Source organism: Drosophila kikkawai, chromosome 2R (assembly GCF_030179895.1).
Source record: "Drosophila kikkawai strain 14028-0561.14 chromosome 2R, DkikHiC1v2, whole genome shotgun sequence".
In the NCBI taxonomy this organism is placed as follows: Eukaryota; Metazoa; Arthropoda; class Insecta; order Diptera; family Drosophilidae; genus Drosophila; species Drosophila kikkawai.
Window position 1 is genome coordinate 9,832,972 of NC_091729.1, and position 16,194 is coordinate 9,849,165.

Genomic DNA, 16,194 nt, shown 5'->3' on the forward strand with positions numbered 1-16,194 from the left:
TAAAATTTTATTTTAAGCTATTAAGATTTAGGAATAAAATCGGAGAGAGATTTGCTATGAGTATATGTTATATTTCTTTCTTATTTGGCAATTCGTCGGAATATCTCTTAAATATTATAACAATACTTATCTATCTAAGCTCAATTTTAGAGTTTGCAATTAGGTAATTTTTTTTAATACCTTACCAGTCGCATTGCTAATCTAGAATGGGTTTTCAGACTCTTAAAATTTAACAATTTAATTTATTATATCATATTATCTTAGAATATTATCCATTTATTTTGCTAGTTTAAAATTCCACAAACTTATATCTTAGCCTTTTTATGGTTTCAATTACCATATCTTACATTTCCCATTTCAATTTTTTTTTTTTCAATTCATATATTTAAGACAAGACAAAACATTGCAAAGTTTATTTATATAAAACATCATATTTAAAGTTGTATTAGTCGATTCGCTGAAATATCTTTTGGATGTTCCGAAAATACATGTTTATCTAAAGTTAATTTTAGAACTCTTTGGTAACTAGGTCACCAAGTAATATTGTATTTTTAAAGCATTTACAAAGACTATTTCGTTTTAAAAACTTTCTGATATAAAGCTAAGGGTTATTAATAAGCTCTTAATAAAAAAAAACCTTAATTTAAAAGTTCAATAAGTACCCAGAATATTTTTTGTATTAAAAAAACCATATTATAATTGGATTTCCCCAAAAAACAGTTCAATTAGTACTGAACAAAGGCCTTGTTCATACTCTAAAGACGTATTATCAAGCCCGAGTTCATTCAAGCTGGTGCCCCCAGTAATTCCCTCTGATTCACGACAGCTGGACTTGTTTTTACGGCGTTACCCAGCAATGAGTGTCCGTGCCCGTGCCGTGCTGGTGGGCTCCCAGTCGTATTCACATCCCACCAACCAACCAACCAACAGTGAGCGCCAAAAGTCGGAGCACTACGCTTTAAGGTTGAAGCACTCCATCTTACCAGACTCTGGGCAAACGTGTTTCAATATTTGTCACTCGTTTTTCGGTGATAATGAGAAAGGCAAAATAAAACCCGGCAATGACGATGGAATACTCTAGGCGACCGTAAAACAATCAAACACCTGGCGGCGGCTCTTGAATGTTTTACAATCTATATACAATTTATACAATATCGCGAACACACGTTTCCTTAATCGCGGGCCCTCGAAGTGAGTGTATTTGGTTTACTTTGTTGTCATCGCTGCCGCTAAATCAGCTGTTTGCAGCAATCCCAACAATAATAGCAAGAACAACTAGTGAGCGGCGGCGAGCCGAAAGCGTTTTGCAAATCAACATTGCTGTTTATGCCCGAGAGCTGAGCGCTTTTCGGAATCAGTTTCAGTACCGCTTTGTCCGTTCGCGTTTGCGTGCCCGGGTCTTCTCTCCGTTTTTTTCTTCTGTTTAAGTACCGGTAGCGGTATTCCGGTACTACGGTACTCCAGTACTCCAGTACTCTAGTACTCACTACTCCACTACTCAGTACTTAGTTTTAAAAGTTCGAATAGAAGAACGTGCCAAGAAAGAGTGAAGAGTGCCAAGTGAGTAAAGCGAAGAGTGGAGAGTGCACTGAACAGAATGCACTGTGTGGAGGTGGTGTTGCGAGGGCTTAAAAGTCAGGTCTGACCTACCATAATCCCCCCGCCCGGATTGGGGGGTTCCAGTACGAGTTTTATTGGCCCCGCGAAAATCCCCATGAAAAGTGTACGTGCGTGTTATTGGCGGAGGTGGGCCGAGCGGATGAAAGTCAATTTCCGATGCCCAGACTTTTCGGGAAGTTATTTACGTTGATTCGGAACCCCGGCTAAGCTACACTGAGCGAAAAATTAAACAGACAGAAAGAGCAAGTACTCAAAGATAAGGTTTAAATGTCTTCGATTTGAAAAAAAAAATAAAAATCCATAAATCATACAGTTCCTGCTTTTGAAGAAGCTCCTGATAGTCATAAAAAGTGTTAAAAACAAACAAAAATAAAAGTATTTTACAGCGCAGAACAAAGAATACCAATTAATAAATATAATGAAACACTACAACTTGTTTACAATAAGAACTAAAGCTGTTCTTAATGTTTTTGTTAACTTTTTGTTATGAATTGGTTAGAGAAGCGTAAGAATTGTGTCAAAATAAAACAGGTTTTTAAGATAACAAGTTTTGTATTTATTTTATTTCTTTTTGCACTTTTCAAAGCTGTTTTTCCACAGAACCGAAAGGAAAAACAAGCATTAAAAACTTTCCATAATTATCAATTTAAGAATATTTATTTATTTGTGTTTTATTTATATGGATAATTTCAATAGCTTTTATGATATAGATTTATGATCAATTTTATGAAAAATATAGATAGCTTCTACCATTTTTTTAGATTTTTGCTACTTTATAGGTTATTTACTTTATTTAAATATGTACATAATAAATCCTGTTTTAATTAATCTTAATCAATACCTTTTTTTCGAGTGTAGGTAGTTTATGTAATGCCAGCTTAAACCCAAGAGCTAAATCCACTTCACTTATGCAAAGCCCCGCTTGTACGGAATTAAATAAATAATTAGAATAAAGAATGTACATAAATAAGTCAAGAAAATTCCAATACAACATGAAATTCCTAACCTCGGCCTGTAGTTTATTCTCAGTGCATTGCCAGCGTCTAGAATCCGTCTTATCATCGAGTGCCAGTGAAATACCACTCCATTTACGAGTATTTATCTCGACGAAGAGACCCACCCACCTCCCAGCAAAGGTAATGGCCGTTGGGCAACCATCGGCGATGACGCTAATCTTGAGTGTTCCGACGCGAATAAAAACAATACGAATTCCTGCGATTCATAGCAATCCGAAGTTCTTGCAGGCGTTGAAGAACCTTTCCAAGGCAGAACCGTAATTGTCTCTGCTCGAGCGACGGCCTCCGATTGTGCGAAAAGCTAGCTAGCCAGTGGCATTTACAAAACGCAAATTGATTCAAATGCAGTGATTATCAATTTTAAAATCCATTACGTGGCTAACGAACGATCTAATTAGCAGATATGGAAATGAGGAAAAACGGTTTGCACGATTTGTCAATCGGTCACGGCACATCACTTGGGAAAATACTATTTAATCCCAGAGCTAATGGCATTAAGCCATGCTAGAAGTGTATTTTTCGCACGTGCCAAATGAGTTGGGGGAGCGAGAACTATCAGCGATAATGAAAATGAAACCCAAAAAAGCGACCCAAATCCAAATCGAAATCCGAGCAACCGGAATACCCGGCATTCCAATTCGACGGGCAATCCACTCAATTTATTTGGCGGCAGACGCAGTCAAAGTCAGTCATCTGTCGCTGATTGCATTTTTTCCCAGAAAGCCAAAGCCAGAGCTAAGCCCAAAGCCGATGCTGAAGCTATTGCTGAATGCAAAGCCGAAGCTAAAATAACTGAAAATGCGGAATAGTGGGGCAACAAGTGGCCCTGAGGGTGAATTCCGTGCTTAAATTTGATTCAATGGCTTTATTAAAGCCGAGAGAGCATCCGCAAATTGCAGTGTAATCACCCAGCGGTCAACAAGCTAATTAAGGCGTATTAATATCGGGGATTGCGTTTGTTTGCTTTACCCAAAAACCACATTGAATTGTTCGTTAAAAGCTGAAATTAAATCAAGGGAGGGCAAACCAAACCGAACATGACTTTTAGTGGCTTCTATAGATGGTATATTAAATGATTTATGGCTTTTTTGCTCATTTGCAGTATTGACAGGGGAAAAAATAAACAAAAATTGTATTAGACTTAGTTAGTTACTCTGTTCATTTAGGTATATCTGTGCTATTAAAAGGTATGTAGTTTGACTAGCTTTTTTAAGTACAAACTTTTAAAGCAGAATATCACGTATTAAAACAATAAATTACCCAGTCCAACAAGTTACAATGGATTTTTTATTATTCAATCAGCTCTTTTACCTTTAACTTAGCAAAACTTCTCTAGCTCTTTTGAGAGATTTATACTTGGGTTTTCCCAAGTTCAGGGTCAGCTAACAATAACCACATTATTTACATAATTTTCCCCTAAACTGCCAGCAACCCTCAACCAATAAGCACAATATAATGTGTGTTACTTGCCGGGACCACAACAACAAAAAAGTATCTTCTATGAAAATTCGTGGCTGTTAAAATTGGATTAGGGAGCGGCAGTAATTTAATACCAATTAGTAAGCTCTTTTCCCCTCTAATTTTGTTTAACTTTCTGCTGTTTTTAGAACTCTTTTCGGTTTAAGAAACCACGAACTGCCGAAATCGAATCAAGAACAGAGAGCAATCCACCCAGCAATTGAACGACACCACCGATCACGGCAATCGCTGCCACAGCACAACCGCCCAGAATTTACACCTGCCCGCAAGGACACAGCACGCAGAGCGACCTTTGACCCCCACCAGCAGCACCCATTGGATGGATCTAAAGCACAGCGCCAGCGGTGCCGTCGAAAGTACCGAGACCTATATAGTCACCAGCAAATCCACAGACATGATCACGCCCAAGGACAAGGAGGGCAAGGCGGCCAAAGCCACAGCAGCCAATGCCCCAGCAGAAGGTGAGTTGTCCAGGTAAACAGTTTTTGGGGGATTCAATATTAAATTTGTGTTGCTATTTAGAGTAGTATTTATATCAAATACACCTGGCCCTCGCTTAACACGGGGGTTACGTTCCTAGAAAACCTCGTGTTAAGCGAAATCGTGTTAAGCGAAACATGGATTCAGTACAAAATAAGGGGTTACGTTCTAAAAATTCAAAATTGACAGCAAAACAAATTTTTTATTGTTCAAATTTGGTATGTTTTTATTAAAGTTTCATACATTTGTTCAAAATTAACCAAAAGTTATTATGTATATGCCTTTAATAAAAGCATACCATTCATATTTTCAAACTTAAAAGTTGGTATTTAATTAAAAAAGTTGCTTCTTATAATTAATTAATAGGTTAAACTTTATAGAAACTAAAAAATGTTAAAAAGTAAGGAGATCATATGTTTTATTCATATCATAATTCATAGTTGATAACTAAAAATTCATAATTCATAATATGAAATGCATTTGGTGGCATTTATAGTTAAAGCCAGTTTGTTTTAACATGGTTTCTTTTTTGGTGGCTCCTTGTAAAAATCAGTAATTTTTGATTGTTTCGATATTTTGCAATCGTTTAAGAACGAGGTTTTTAGCGTGTTAAAAGGGGGATGGGAGCAAATTTGAAACCGTGTAAGACCGAGTTCGTGCTAAAAGAGTTCGTGTTAAGCGAGGGCCAAGTGTAGTTTCAACATTTGTCGGCCGTTGTCAACACAAAATAAAATATCACCCAATAGGTCATTAACTCGGACAGTTCCATATCAATATAGTTTAATCTCAACGTCAGCACTTGAAAATGTCAAAAGTATTTGATGTCGTTGTGCCAAATATGATTAAATGTTTGATTCAAGTCCCACCACTATGATTAAAATGATTAAGATACTAATGGAAGGGAGTGAATAACTGAGGTGGCAACATGATACTGATATGGAATTGCCATTATCTTTTTTAGGCGGTTCTGTATAGTATTTTATTTTTTAAAATACCCTGATGCTCTTTGTGATTACTCCGCCAAGTTCCCTAGTCTATGCTGCCTCTCCTTAGACCTTGTTTAAGTTATGATTTGTGTTATATTACCCAAACACACGCCTAGTTTGCATTTCCCTGCTGTGTACTACAACATATACAAACATATATTTAGTTGTATGGGCACATGCACTTTGCATGTCAGACATGAGCCACCATTTTGGCTTAACTGCACCACAAGGTAGGCAATAGTTTCGCAGTGTTTGTGTTTGGGTTTGTGGGCGGTGTGTGTGTGTGTGTGTGTTTGGATGTGCACACACAGCGGCTGCCATTTGTATTCAGTGCAATCCGAGCACCGCACAACCACACGCAAATGCACTTGGCAAAAGACTACCAAAGCCACAGCGCCGCACATTCACTTAAATGCATACACGGAGAAAAATTCAATTACCTTAGGAACGGTAATATATGTATGTCGATTTATTGTCACTTTTGTAATTTTAACCTTTAAAAAGGAATTACATTTTGATATTTATTAGGTAGGGAAATAAATATGAATGCTAAATATTTATTAACAGCCTTGCTGAAGGCAGTGAAGAAAACATTTCTTGACGACCATCAAAAGGCGTATCGATCTAGGCATGTTAGGTTTTTTGAAGTTTGCAAAACAGTAAAGAAGTAATTTCCAAACCTATGAACCACATATTCTTAATCAGCATTAACAACCAAGTTTTGGAGCTATCTGAATAAAACTTCTCCTGTTAGGTATTCTTTTGATTTGATCAAAATGAATCGATTCTCAATGATCTAATTACAATCTTCAAGGGTATACAAGCTTCGGCGTGCCGAATTTAACTTCCTTTTTTGTTAATAATAATAACAAACACTTAAATGCTTGCGAAATGTAAATAAATCCATTTATGGGAAAGGTATGATCGATTGTCAATTCGATTTCATGATCCAATTGCAAACTGCAAGGTATACAAACTTCGGCTTACCTTGTTTGCTTATTGTAAATTGAATACCTTTCCAAATGAATTTTACGCTTTTTGCATTATTTGATACATTTCTGTTAATTAATTAATCCTTTCTAAATAATTTTTTTGTAATGAAAACTATTTTAAACCTATTTTAACATATTTAAAACTTAAAAAAAAGTGTTTTCTGTGCACAGTAAACATATGCATGGCTATTGCACCTGCTGGTGTTTGTGCATACCTGGGTATTTTAATCTATATATGTACATATATATGAAACACAAGTAAAAAACGGCTTCAAAGCGTTTTGTATTTTCAATGTCATGCAAACCAAAAAGTTAGTGACGTCGCTTCTGAATTGTCACAAATTGGAACAAAAAAGGATGGCTATAAATAGCAGAAAAGCCAATGCACACGAGATCCAATGCATGCCATATATACTATATGTACTACTATATACCAGAATGCGCTTAAACAAGCCATTTTAATTTCGAACGGGGATTATATGGAAGCAAACATTTATTTAATCATATATATTTGTTAGTGTTCCAGGGACGCACAAATGTCTCCCTTGGGCCAGAGTGTGAGTGCACACAAAATGCGCGAATGAAAGTCGAATGTCAGGAGAGCATTTGTCTGTGTTTAAAGCTAGTTTTCCACTTCATTTGAATAGAAAGTAACAGTTCTAACTTATATCCAGTTAGCTGTTTAGTATGCAAGGAAATAAATGGTAGATTGAGAGCTTTTGGAAATCCTTGCACTTTGTTACCTTCGTAATGAACGTGATTAATCGAACTCTTGAGTATTGATTTCTATGGGAACCAAATAAGTGTAGGAGGTAACGTGGCTATTTTCAAATGTTAAATTGTGCTATTTATAATGCAGAAATAGGTAATAGGAATAGGTATATTACTTATCAGGATTTTTAACATTTATCCAACTTAAAAACAAATTGAAAGTTATTTTTGAAGTATAGGTGAGGTTAGGTTATAGCACTATATCCTATTATTATTTCTATACTACTATTGTTATTACTATATACTATTGATATTTCTATATATTAGAACCTTTTCATTTTTTAATGATACCACATTATTACTTTAATTACCGTAAAACCCAAAGACTTTAATTAGTAAAAAACAACAATCTGGTTTCATAGCCCCATACATAATTAAAACTACTTTTATAACAACCTTTTTAAAATATTTAAAATGGTTTTATGGTATTTGATTGTTGTCTGCCTTAACGTTAAACTCAATAATTTAACAATAATAGCTTTAATCACTAAAAGCAACAATGCAGTGCCCCTGTAACCCCATAAGCAGTTTGTAACAATAAGTAAACTTTTTCATTATAGGAAAGCCAATTTCGAACAAAAACCCTTTAGCAAACTATAAAGAATCACTGAATATTAAGGCTACCATAGCCATTACCTACACAATGTCCGTATCATTGCGATTTTAGCTGTTTGTTGACTCCCCAACTTTTGGAAATCAATGCCTTAAACTGCGACCTTGGGGGAGGTTGGAGGGAACTATGAAATCCCTTTAAGGCCAGGCAATCACTAACAAAAGGGGTGGAAAACGTATTATGATAATGGGTCGAGGGGGGGCACAACCATTTGCATGAATATCAGGCAGAGTCAGAGTGTTATCCCTGAGTTAGTAGTGTTACACGGCAGGCAAGCCTGCCCCTAATCCGGTTAATCCTGGTGCAGCTACATGGGGTCCTCCTTCGGCTCAGGTTGGTGAAGCCTTGAGACGTTCCTCAAGCCTTCTCCTGAAGTGGCTTTCACCTGAACGCATTCTATTTCCATTTTTTCAGGCTACAAAGTCTACGCCCGTCGCTGGGCTGTGCTGATTCTCTTTGTGTTCTATTCATCCTCGAATGCCATGCAGTGGATACAATACACCATCATCAACAACATAATAACACGGTGAGTGAACCAACCAGCGAGGGGTGCTCCGGCAATTCCGGCGATATTTGCTGCACGGAATAGCGCCTCTCACATTTCATTAAAAGTTTTCATAAAGCTCATTAAACCAGCTAGACTGAGGAGGGCCAAATGAATGGGGTTGAATAAATTAACTCCCGCATCTCGCCCGCTCGCCCGCCAGTCAAGTGCACACCCGTGGGGGATTCCCCGTTCTAATGGCTTCTCTTTTTGTCCCTCAGCTACTACGGCATCAGCGATAAATGGGTGGACTGGACGTCCATGATTTATATGATCCTGTACATACCGCTTATATTCCCTGGCAGTTGGTTTTTGGACAAAGTGGTAAGTTAACTCACTAAAGAAATAAATTGAGGAACTCAAGTCACCAGAGTGGAGAGATTTATTTTAGTTTATAATTATAATTTTTTTTTAATAATTAAAACCTTGCCCTTCTTTATTCGTGTCTTACTTATAGGGCCTTCGTATAACCGCCCTGGTTGGCATCGTGGGCACCTGTGTGGGCGCCTGGATCAAGGTCTTCTCGGTGGATCCATCTCTCTTTTATGTGGGCTTCATTGGGCAGGCGATCGTGGCCCTGGCCCAGGTCTGCATCCTGTCACTGCCGGCCCGTCTGGCGGCCGTGTGGTTCGGCCCCGACCAGGTGTCGTCGGCCACCAGCGTGGGAGTGTTTGGCAATCAGGTGAGTGTGATGGTGGAGCCCAACGAACGAACTGGCGACAAGTATACGCCAAGTTGCACCTACTTGCGTTATTGATGGCCAATTGCCATGTTAGCCTGCTCCGACATTGTCTTGTGAGTTAGTGAGCCGTTGAATTTGCATTAACATAGAAAAGGCTGCAAGCCTTTCCAGCTCGGCAGATTGATGCACTCAGGATGAAATCAGGACGAAAGGCAAATGGGAGAACGTGAGAGTCAGGCCCACATCCGGTGGGCGGAAGTGGCCTGCTCTGACATTTTGCTCCACTCTGCTGGCCCGGCCAGGCAATCATGAAATTGCCAAAAGAGTTCGGGAAGTTAAACAAAACTGACAACGACAGGGCCGTTCTAGTGCCACGCCCCCTCATTCGCCTCAATGGTTTCAATGGTAATGCATGCGAAAGGCTCTTTGAGTGGATTCAATTTGGAGCACTGCATCCGCATCTGGGCCGCCGCGGGCACGAGGTTCAATTTATTCAGCAGTGGCAAACAAAACGAAATGACCTCTCCGAAATTCAGTATCGCTTTAAGTGGCTGCCTGGCTGGGATACCTTCCACGCTCTGGACAATTGAACTGTCAACGCGGAGGCAAATCTGGGCCGAGGTGTCGAGCATTATGCGGTTTCAAGAGCTCGCCCCGAGTGAGTGTGTATGGTCGGTCAGGCCAACCAGTTGAATATTTGATTCTTGAGAATTCAGGAACCGCAAAGTGCTTAGGCACTGACATTGCTATTTTCTTTAACCATAAACTAATTTGCTAGGCATTTGAGGTGAATGCAGTTATTTTACTGGAATTAAGGCTTGTTATTTTATCCATTATTATTCGTTATAAGGGTATATAGGAGAAGGAGGTTGGTACTATAGAGATATTATAGACTAGCAAATATGAAAATACATTTTATGAAATAAAATACTAAAGTTAAGTTGAAAAGAACATTAAATAACTAAAGCTTGATAGCTGAATGCTATTTAATATGAATTTAAAACTAGAGCTGCAAAAACACATGTGTGTTTAACGATATAAAACCGAGTTTACTAGCAAAAATATCTATCTTTAACTCTGTAATCGAAATATATATTTTTTTTCTTCTACAACTAAGCTCAAGTTCAAGTCATATAACTTTTCTTTACCTTTAACGTGGATTAAGATGTTTAATGGATGCAAGTCTCTATTTATTTAAACTATAGCTTTTAAGGGGTATTACAAAATAGAACAAGCACTTAACGTAAACAAGTCATGCCTATCCGCAATGTCTGCCATCTTTACCCGAGCCAGGTTATGGGCTTAAACGCCGCAAAACAATTAGGCCGCTTGCTTAGCCATTAGCCAACAGTGTCAGGTGCGGCGGTGATGAATGACAATGGCAGGTGGAAGTGGAAGCCTGGGACAATGGGTAAATGGGGGTGTGCCCCGTTTGCTCTTAATGTTGATTTACGAGCGCATCGGAGCAGTGGGTCTGTGAGTGCAAATATGCGACTCGAACAGCCGCGTGCAGCACCTCTGCTCTGCTGTCATCCAGGCAAGAGACATTGCATCCTAAACGCAGAATGTGAGGGTGCCGGGGGATTGTCATATTTGCCTTTCACCCGAGTGCAGATGAAAAGGCTTATAATTTCCGCTTGTCACAGGTAGGAAGTCACAATGGGATGTTACAATGTGTGGGCCACGTGATGTAGTACGTGGAGGATAACGGAACAGTGGGTCAAATATGGCGAAGGCAAGGCTTAAAGCCAGCGCTCCCAGCCCGGTTAATCCATTGTCGAAACGCCTAGCCGAATTTGTGCTAAAAAAAAAACAAGGAGAGCCTTCATAAAAAACCCAGCAGGGGCCACGTAGATGGCCCACATACCGTGTGACATTGAATGAGCCAGCTCAGCCCCTCCGCTCCTTTGCTCCTTCCTTAGCCCAATCGCCTTGGCTGCCTTATCTGGCAAGGACGACGCACCACGCGCTCTCGCAGCCACCCTCCGCCCTCAAATCTGTGATTCCTGACTGGCTGAGCTTGGATGAAGCGGATTTGGCGGAGGAGCATTGTTGCCAGAGTGCTGAGCAAACACAGTTTCTTTTCCACCGTTTTTTCTTTTGCTTTTTTGCACGATGCTTTTTTTCCGGATGGTCATGTAAACACGGCCGGAACGAGTTCCCCAAGCCAGCCAAGTCGAAAATAACATTCTCCAGGGCCAAATGCGAATGCGAATGCCATTCCGGTAGGGCATGACGAGCAGCTAGCGAGGCTCAGACGCGGCGTTCGATTTTTTACAAGCCCGTCTCCAGGCGGCTCAAATATTTATTCTTGATACCGCGGAGAGGCTCAGACTGCAATCGCTGAGCAGCCTGCGAGTCCCACTCGACTGTCCTTTTGCGCCTCCTCATAAAAGCCCAAATAGCCAGGACAAAGAAAACGGACAAGAGGTAGCAGAGTGCAGGGAAGTGGAAATGCAGATGAGCTCCTGGCATCTGCCTGGTTTATAACCCATCTCTTGAATACATTTATGCAAATTGCTGCAATTCTATGAGTCTCTTCCCCGTGCATTCATATAAGCAGGAGTGTATTTCGAAATCGTATTTCTGTTTTTACTCGATTATGTCCCATCCCGAGCTTCATTGCCGGAATCAAATAGAATTATTCAAATTTATTGTCAGCTATAAAATAAGACCAGGCCAGGCAAGCCTTGACAGTTATTGGTATATATATTTCTGAAATATGGGGGTGGTAGGTTTTTAAATTTATATTTCACGGGCGGATTCAAAGTAATTGGAAATTGCAAAATAAAAGTTTGGATTGAAAATAAAAATCCTGGAACATCGCAGGAATCTGCTTTAAAATTTTCCCACAACATTGAGCTGCAAGGATGTGTTTGGCTTAGTAGAATTTTCCATTTTGGGTTTTCCACCTTTAACATCTCACAGATTTTCCAGATGAACCTAGATTAGCGGGAAAAACTCGGAATCTGTAATTCATTTCAAAAATCCTTTCGAAAATAAGGTTTCGTTAAGCAAAGATGTTAAAACTGATTCTGTTTGCGGCCATAAAAAAGGTGGTACAATCTACGACCAGAAGCGGGACCACCTGCATCCACGGCTACAGCAATCGGTGTCTGATGGTCACGACGACACTGCCAAAGGTTTTCACTTAACGACAGCAGGAACTGGGTTGTCTCCAACCCCCAACCCCACCACCAGCTCGTCCTTTTGTTCTTTTGCAAACCAAAAGAAAAGAGCTTCGTTTGGTTTATTGTGTGTGAAATGGAACAGTTTCCACCAGGCCCTTTGTTGTTTGCTTTAATGAAAGCAATTCGAGTTCAGCCGATTATTTGCAATTCAAAAGGTGCACCAAGGTGTTTTAATTCAAATGAAATATCGAAATTCCTCAGAGGCTGTTATTAATTGACCCGAGCATCGGTGTAATTAAATTGCACAGCAATTTCGCTTAAACATATCTCCCTTTGAGACACAATTTAACTCAATTTGGATGAAAAATCCAGACGGAAAAAGTGCTTTTACGATTCAATTTATTTTCCTGACTGTCAAATGTCACTGGGTTTTAAATACGGGCCCTGCCACTAAAACCGATTTATAGAGGGTCCAAACAATATGGTAAACAAAAAGAATCAGTGACTCGCATAGAAATACCCTTTAAAAGGATAACAAATAGAGAATAATATAAAACAGGGATGATTCAAAGAAGGGGCCACTTGTACAAAATACAACTCCTTGTATTTTCGATTTCGCTTCAGTATTATCATCATTATTTTATAGCTTGTTAGGCAAGCAGGTATCCCTTGCACAATCCCCATGAGATACCCTAGCGGCAACCTTCCATAAAAAATCAAGGAAAATAACTAAAAATTGCATGGCTCAACTTTTGTGCAATGGCGTGTGTGCGGAAAAAAGCGGAGCTGTCACAGCCGAGCCCGGGGTGTACATCTATTTTTTTCCGCCGTAGAACAACGCCACAAACTTTGACGAAAACAAAAACACAACGGCAACAGAGAAGCAAGCATCTAGTGCAGCTGGGTTTTTGGAAAGGGAATGGAGATTTGGAAATGGAAAAGGAGCAGGATATCTAGCAGGGTCTTGCCCACTATAAATCAATTTCACAGTTGCAGCGTAAATAACGTCAGATAAGGGGTGTGGCGGGCGAGAAGAAAGTTGAGGTCCGGAAGCGTAGCAGAAATGCCAGCGGATTCCGAGGCTGAAATCCGGATCCGGAACCAGATTCCGCTTTAAGCAACTTGTGTGTACAATGGCGAACCCCGCCTATCTCTCCCTCTCTTCTTGCAGCTGGGCGTGGCCGTTGGCTTTGTGCTGCCACCCATGCTGGTGCCAAATTCCCCGGATCTGGAGACTGTGGGCCGTGATCTGCAGATGATGTTCTATTTGGTGGCCGGACTCACCACCATCCTGCTCGTACTGATGGTGATATGTAAGTAAATACCTTAATCCCCGCTAAATGTACGAAACATTTTTGCTAAGACTTTCTCTTTTTCCTTTAGTTTTCCAGGACAGACCGCCCACGCCTCCATCCGCCGCCCAGGAGGAGGCCCAGCGCTTGGAGAACTCGGAAGCCGAGCAAGTCAGCTTCATGCAATCGCTGAAGAACCTGATGACCAACCGGAACTTCATCTTCCTGCTCCTGTCCTACGGCATCAATGTGGGCGTCTTCTACGCCATTTCCACGCTCCTGAATCCGGTATGAGTTCAAGGCCACTCGATTAATGAGCGGTTAATGGAGGCTAATGGCTCGGATTTGTTTACAGGTGGTCCTGAAGTATTATCCCGGTCATGAGGTGGACGCCGGACGTATCGGGCTCAGCATTGTGCTGGCCGGAATGCTGGGCTCCGTGGTCTCTGGCATTGTGCTGGATAAGACGCATAAATTCAAGTAAGTACAACCATCAACAGCTGAAGGGCCTTCCAGGGGCACGAGTCGAACTCATTACGTATACGCCGTGTGGTCGGCTACGAGTGGGAGCTGCTTGAGAAAGTTTTGGCACGGCAGCTGCAGAAGTTGTTATTAATTGAATGGGAAGGCACTCGATGTTTAATGAGCGGTACTCATTATGGCTGTTCTCTACCCTTCTCTCTCTTCCTCTCTCCACAGGGAGACGACGCTGGCGGTCTATGCTCTTTCCATGGTGGGCATGTGGATCTTCACCTTCACCCTGGACACGGGTCACATTGCGGTGGTCTATTTGACAGCTTCGCTGCTGGGGTAAGTCGGTTTAGGTTTTTTCTCCTTACTATTCTATTTTCTAATTAAATTCTTACATAGTCTATATATGTATTAATAAAATGGTTATATAGTCTATAGAGTTCTATTAAAAGGCAATAACAGATAAAGACAAAATTGGTTTAGATCTTAGATTTCCTAAAAATAAAAGAAGTACAAATACCTGGCGGAATGCATAAGAAAATGTAGCTAGAAACATGTTTAGCAACACCCATTTGGGTTGGCAACACATTTATGTTGCAAAGGTTCAGCAGTCAGAAAAGGTTCATCAATTTAATTTAGCCTTCAAATATTTTAATAATTTTTAAAAGTAATTTGAAGTAAAGCACTTTTCTAGAATCTTTCATTAATAGGAGAATATAGAAATAAATACCAATGAAAACCTCTTCCTACTTCCAGCTTCTTTATGACTGGTTACCTGCCCGTGGGCTTTGAGTTCGGAGCCGAGCTCACGTTCCCGGAGCCCGAGGGAACATCTTCCGGACTGCTGAACGCTTCCGCCCAGACCTTCGGCATCTGCTTCACCCTGTTCTACTCGGAGCTCTTCACCACGTTCGGTGATATTGCCGCCAACATAACCATGGCTGTGATGCTAATTGTGGGCACTATCATAACGGCCACCACTCAGTCGGATCTGCGGCGTCAGAATGCCCAGGTGACCTCGCCCGCCGCCGGTGTGGCAGCAAATCCGTAAGGAACTCGCCCCTGAAACACTAATTCAGCCACCAGGACAGGGGAGTGATAGCTGGTGGCTGTGTTTTATGTATAGTATTCTACGCATATCGTTTTACTGTTTAATTTATTTCATTGTTTACTGTACATTCCGTTGTAGCCTTAAGTGTTGAATTTTAAAATGTTCATTAAAGGTGCTTAGCAACACACACAAAACACACACACACCTACACAAACACACCACGAATATAAGTAAGCTTAGTGCATTATTTTTTCAATTTTATATATTGGCAACTGTTTAAGGTTTAGTGCTTAGGTTATGAGTGAATATATCAATTCAGCAACATCAAGACTTGCATCGAAATTCGGCTTTATCTTTGCGTTGCAAACTGCACCACAACCACCGCCACAGAGACACAAGCACAGATACATATATACACATATATGGAAGTATCCTTCTCTCAGTATTATATACTACTATATACATAGTCTAGCCCCATTGTATTCTAGCGAATGTTGACAGTTTTATTGCCATAGGGAGTTATCCAAAGCAGTTTGAAGCGGTGTCTATCCAAATCCAGCGAATGCATTATCGAACTGTAGCGGTAGCCGGGCTCTCGACTTCTATTTTTCCCTCCTTCCCTCCTTCCAGCAGCGAGATTGTGTAAATAATTTGCATATATATATGAATATATGTATATATTCCGTACCCGATCCAGCGAGAGCGGCGCGCTACTGTTGTACAAAGTACACACAAGTATATCCTGCATATCTGGCAAACTGTAATAATTTTGGAGAATTTACAACTAACAGCAGATATTCGAGTCGAAAATACCATATTATATATATACCTATATGAAATATATATATATATCTATACAATTGATAGTGTTGTGAACTAGCGAACACCCACACTCAAGTATCAAGAAGAAGGCAACGCGTAATCCACTTTTTGTAGATAGCCTTTAGGCCGACGACGGCCAACTGACATAACATACATACATACGTAAGGAAGTTATCTCCACACTAGAGTCAATTCCGATGGCAACACAAAGGACACACTGAACTACCTGACATGAACCACCTAC

The 16,194-nt window shown here is 40.3% G+C and overlaps 1 protein-coding gene across 2 annotated transcripts; it reads left to right on the forward strand.

The window, feature by feature from the left end:
- The first annotated feature begins 924 nt into the window (after positions 1-924).
- HisT (Histamine transporter) lies at positions 925-15,367 on the forward strand. 2 transcript variants are annotated; one of them, XM_017171975.3, is made up of 10 exons: positions 925-1,191; positions 4,244-4,576; positions 8,372-8,483; positions 8,723-8,825; positions 8,959-9,183; positions 13,486-13,627; positions 13,698-13,894; positions 13,962-14,086; positions 14,306-14,416; positions 14,834-15,367. In XM_017171975.3, exons 2-10 carry the CDS (start codon positions 4,435-4,437, stop codon positions 15,126-15,128), a joined length of 1,452 nt encoding a protein of 483 aa, XP_017027464.1. In that variant the 5' UTR covers positions 925-1,191; positions 4,244-4,434; the 3' UTR covers positions 15,129-15,367. The 2 variants fall into 2 exon arrangements, with proteins under 2 accessions (XP_017027464.1, XP_017027462.1); XM_017171973.3 differs by lacking the exon at positions 925-1,191 and adding an exon at positions 1,346-1,560.
- Positions 15,368-16,194: the final 827 nt, after the last annotated feature.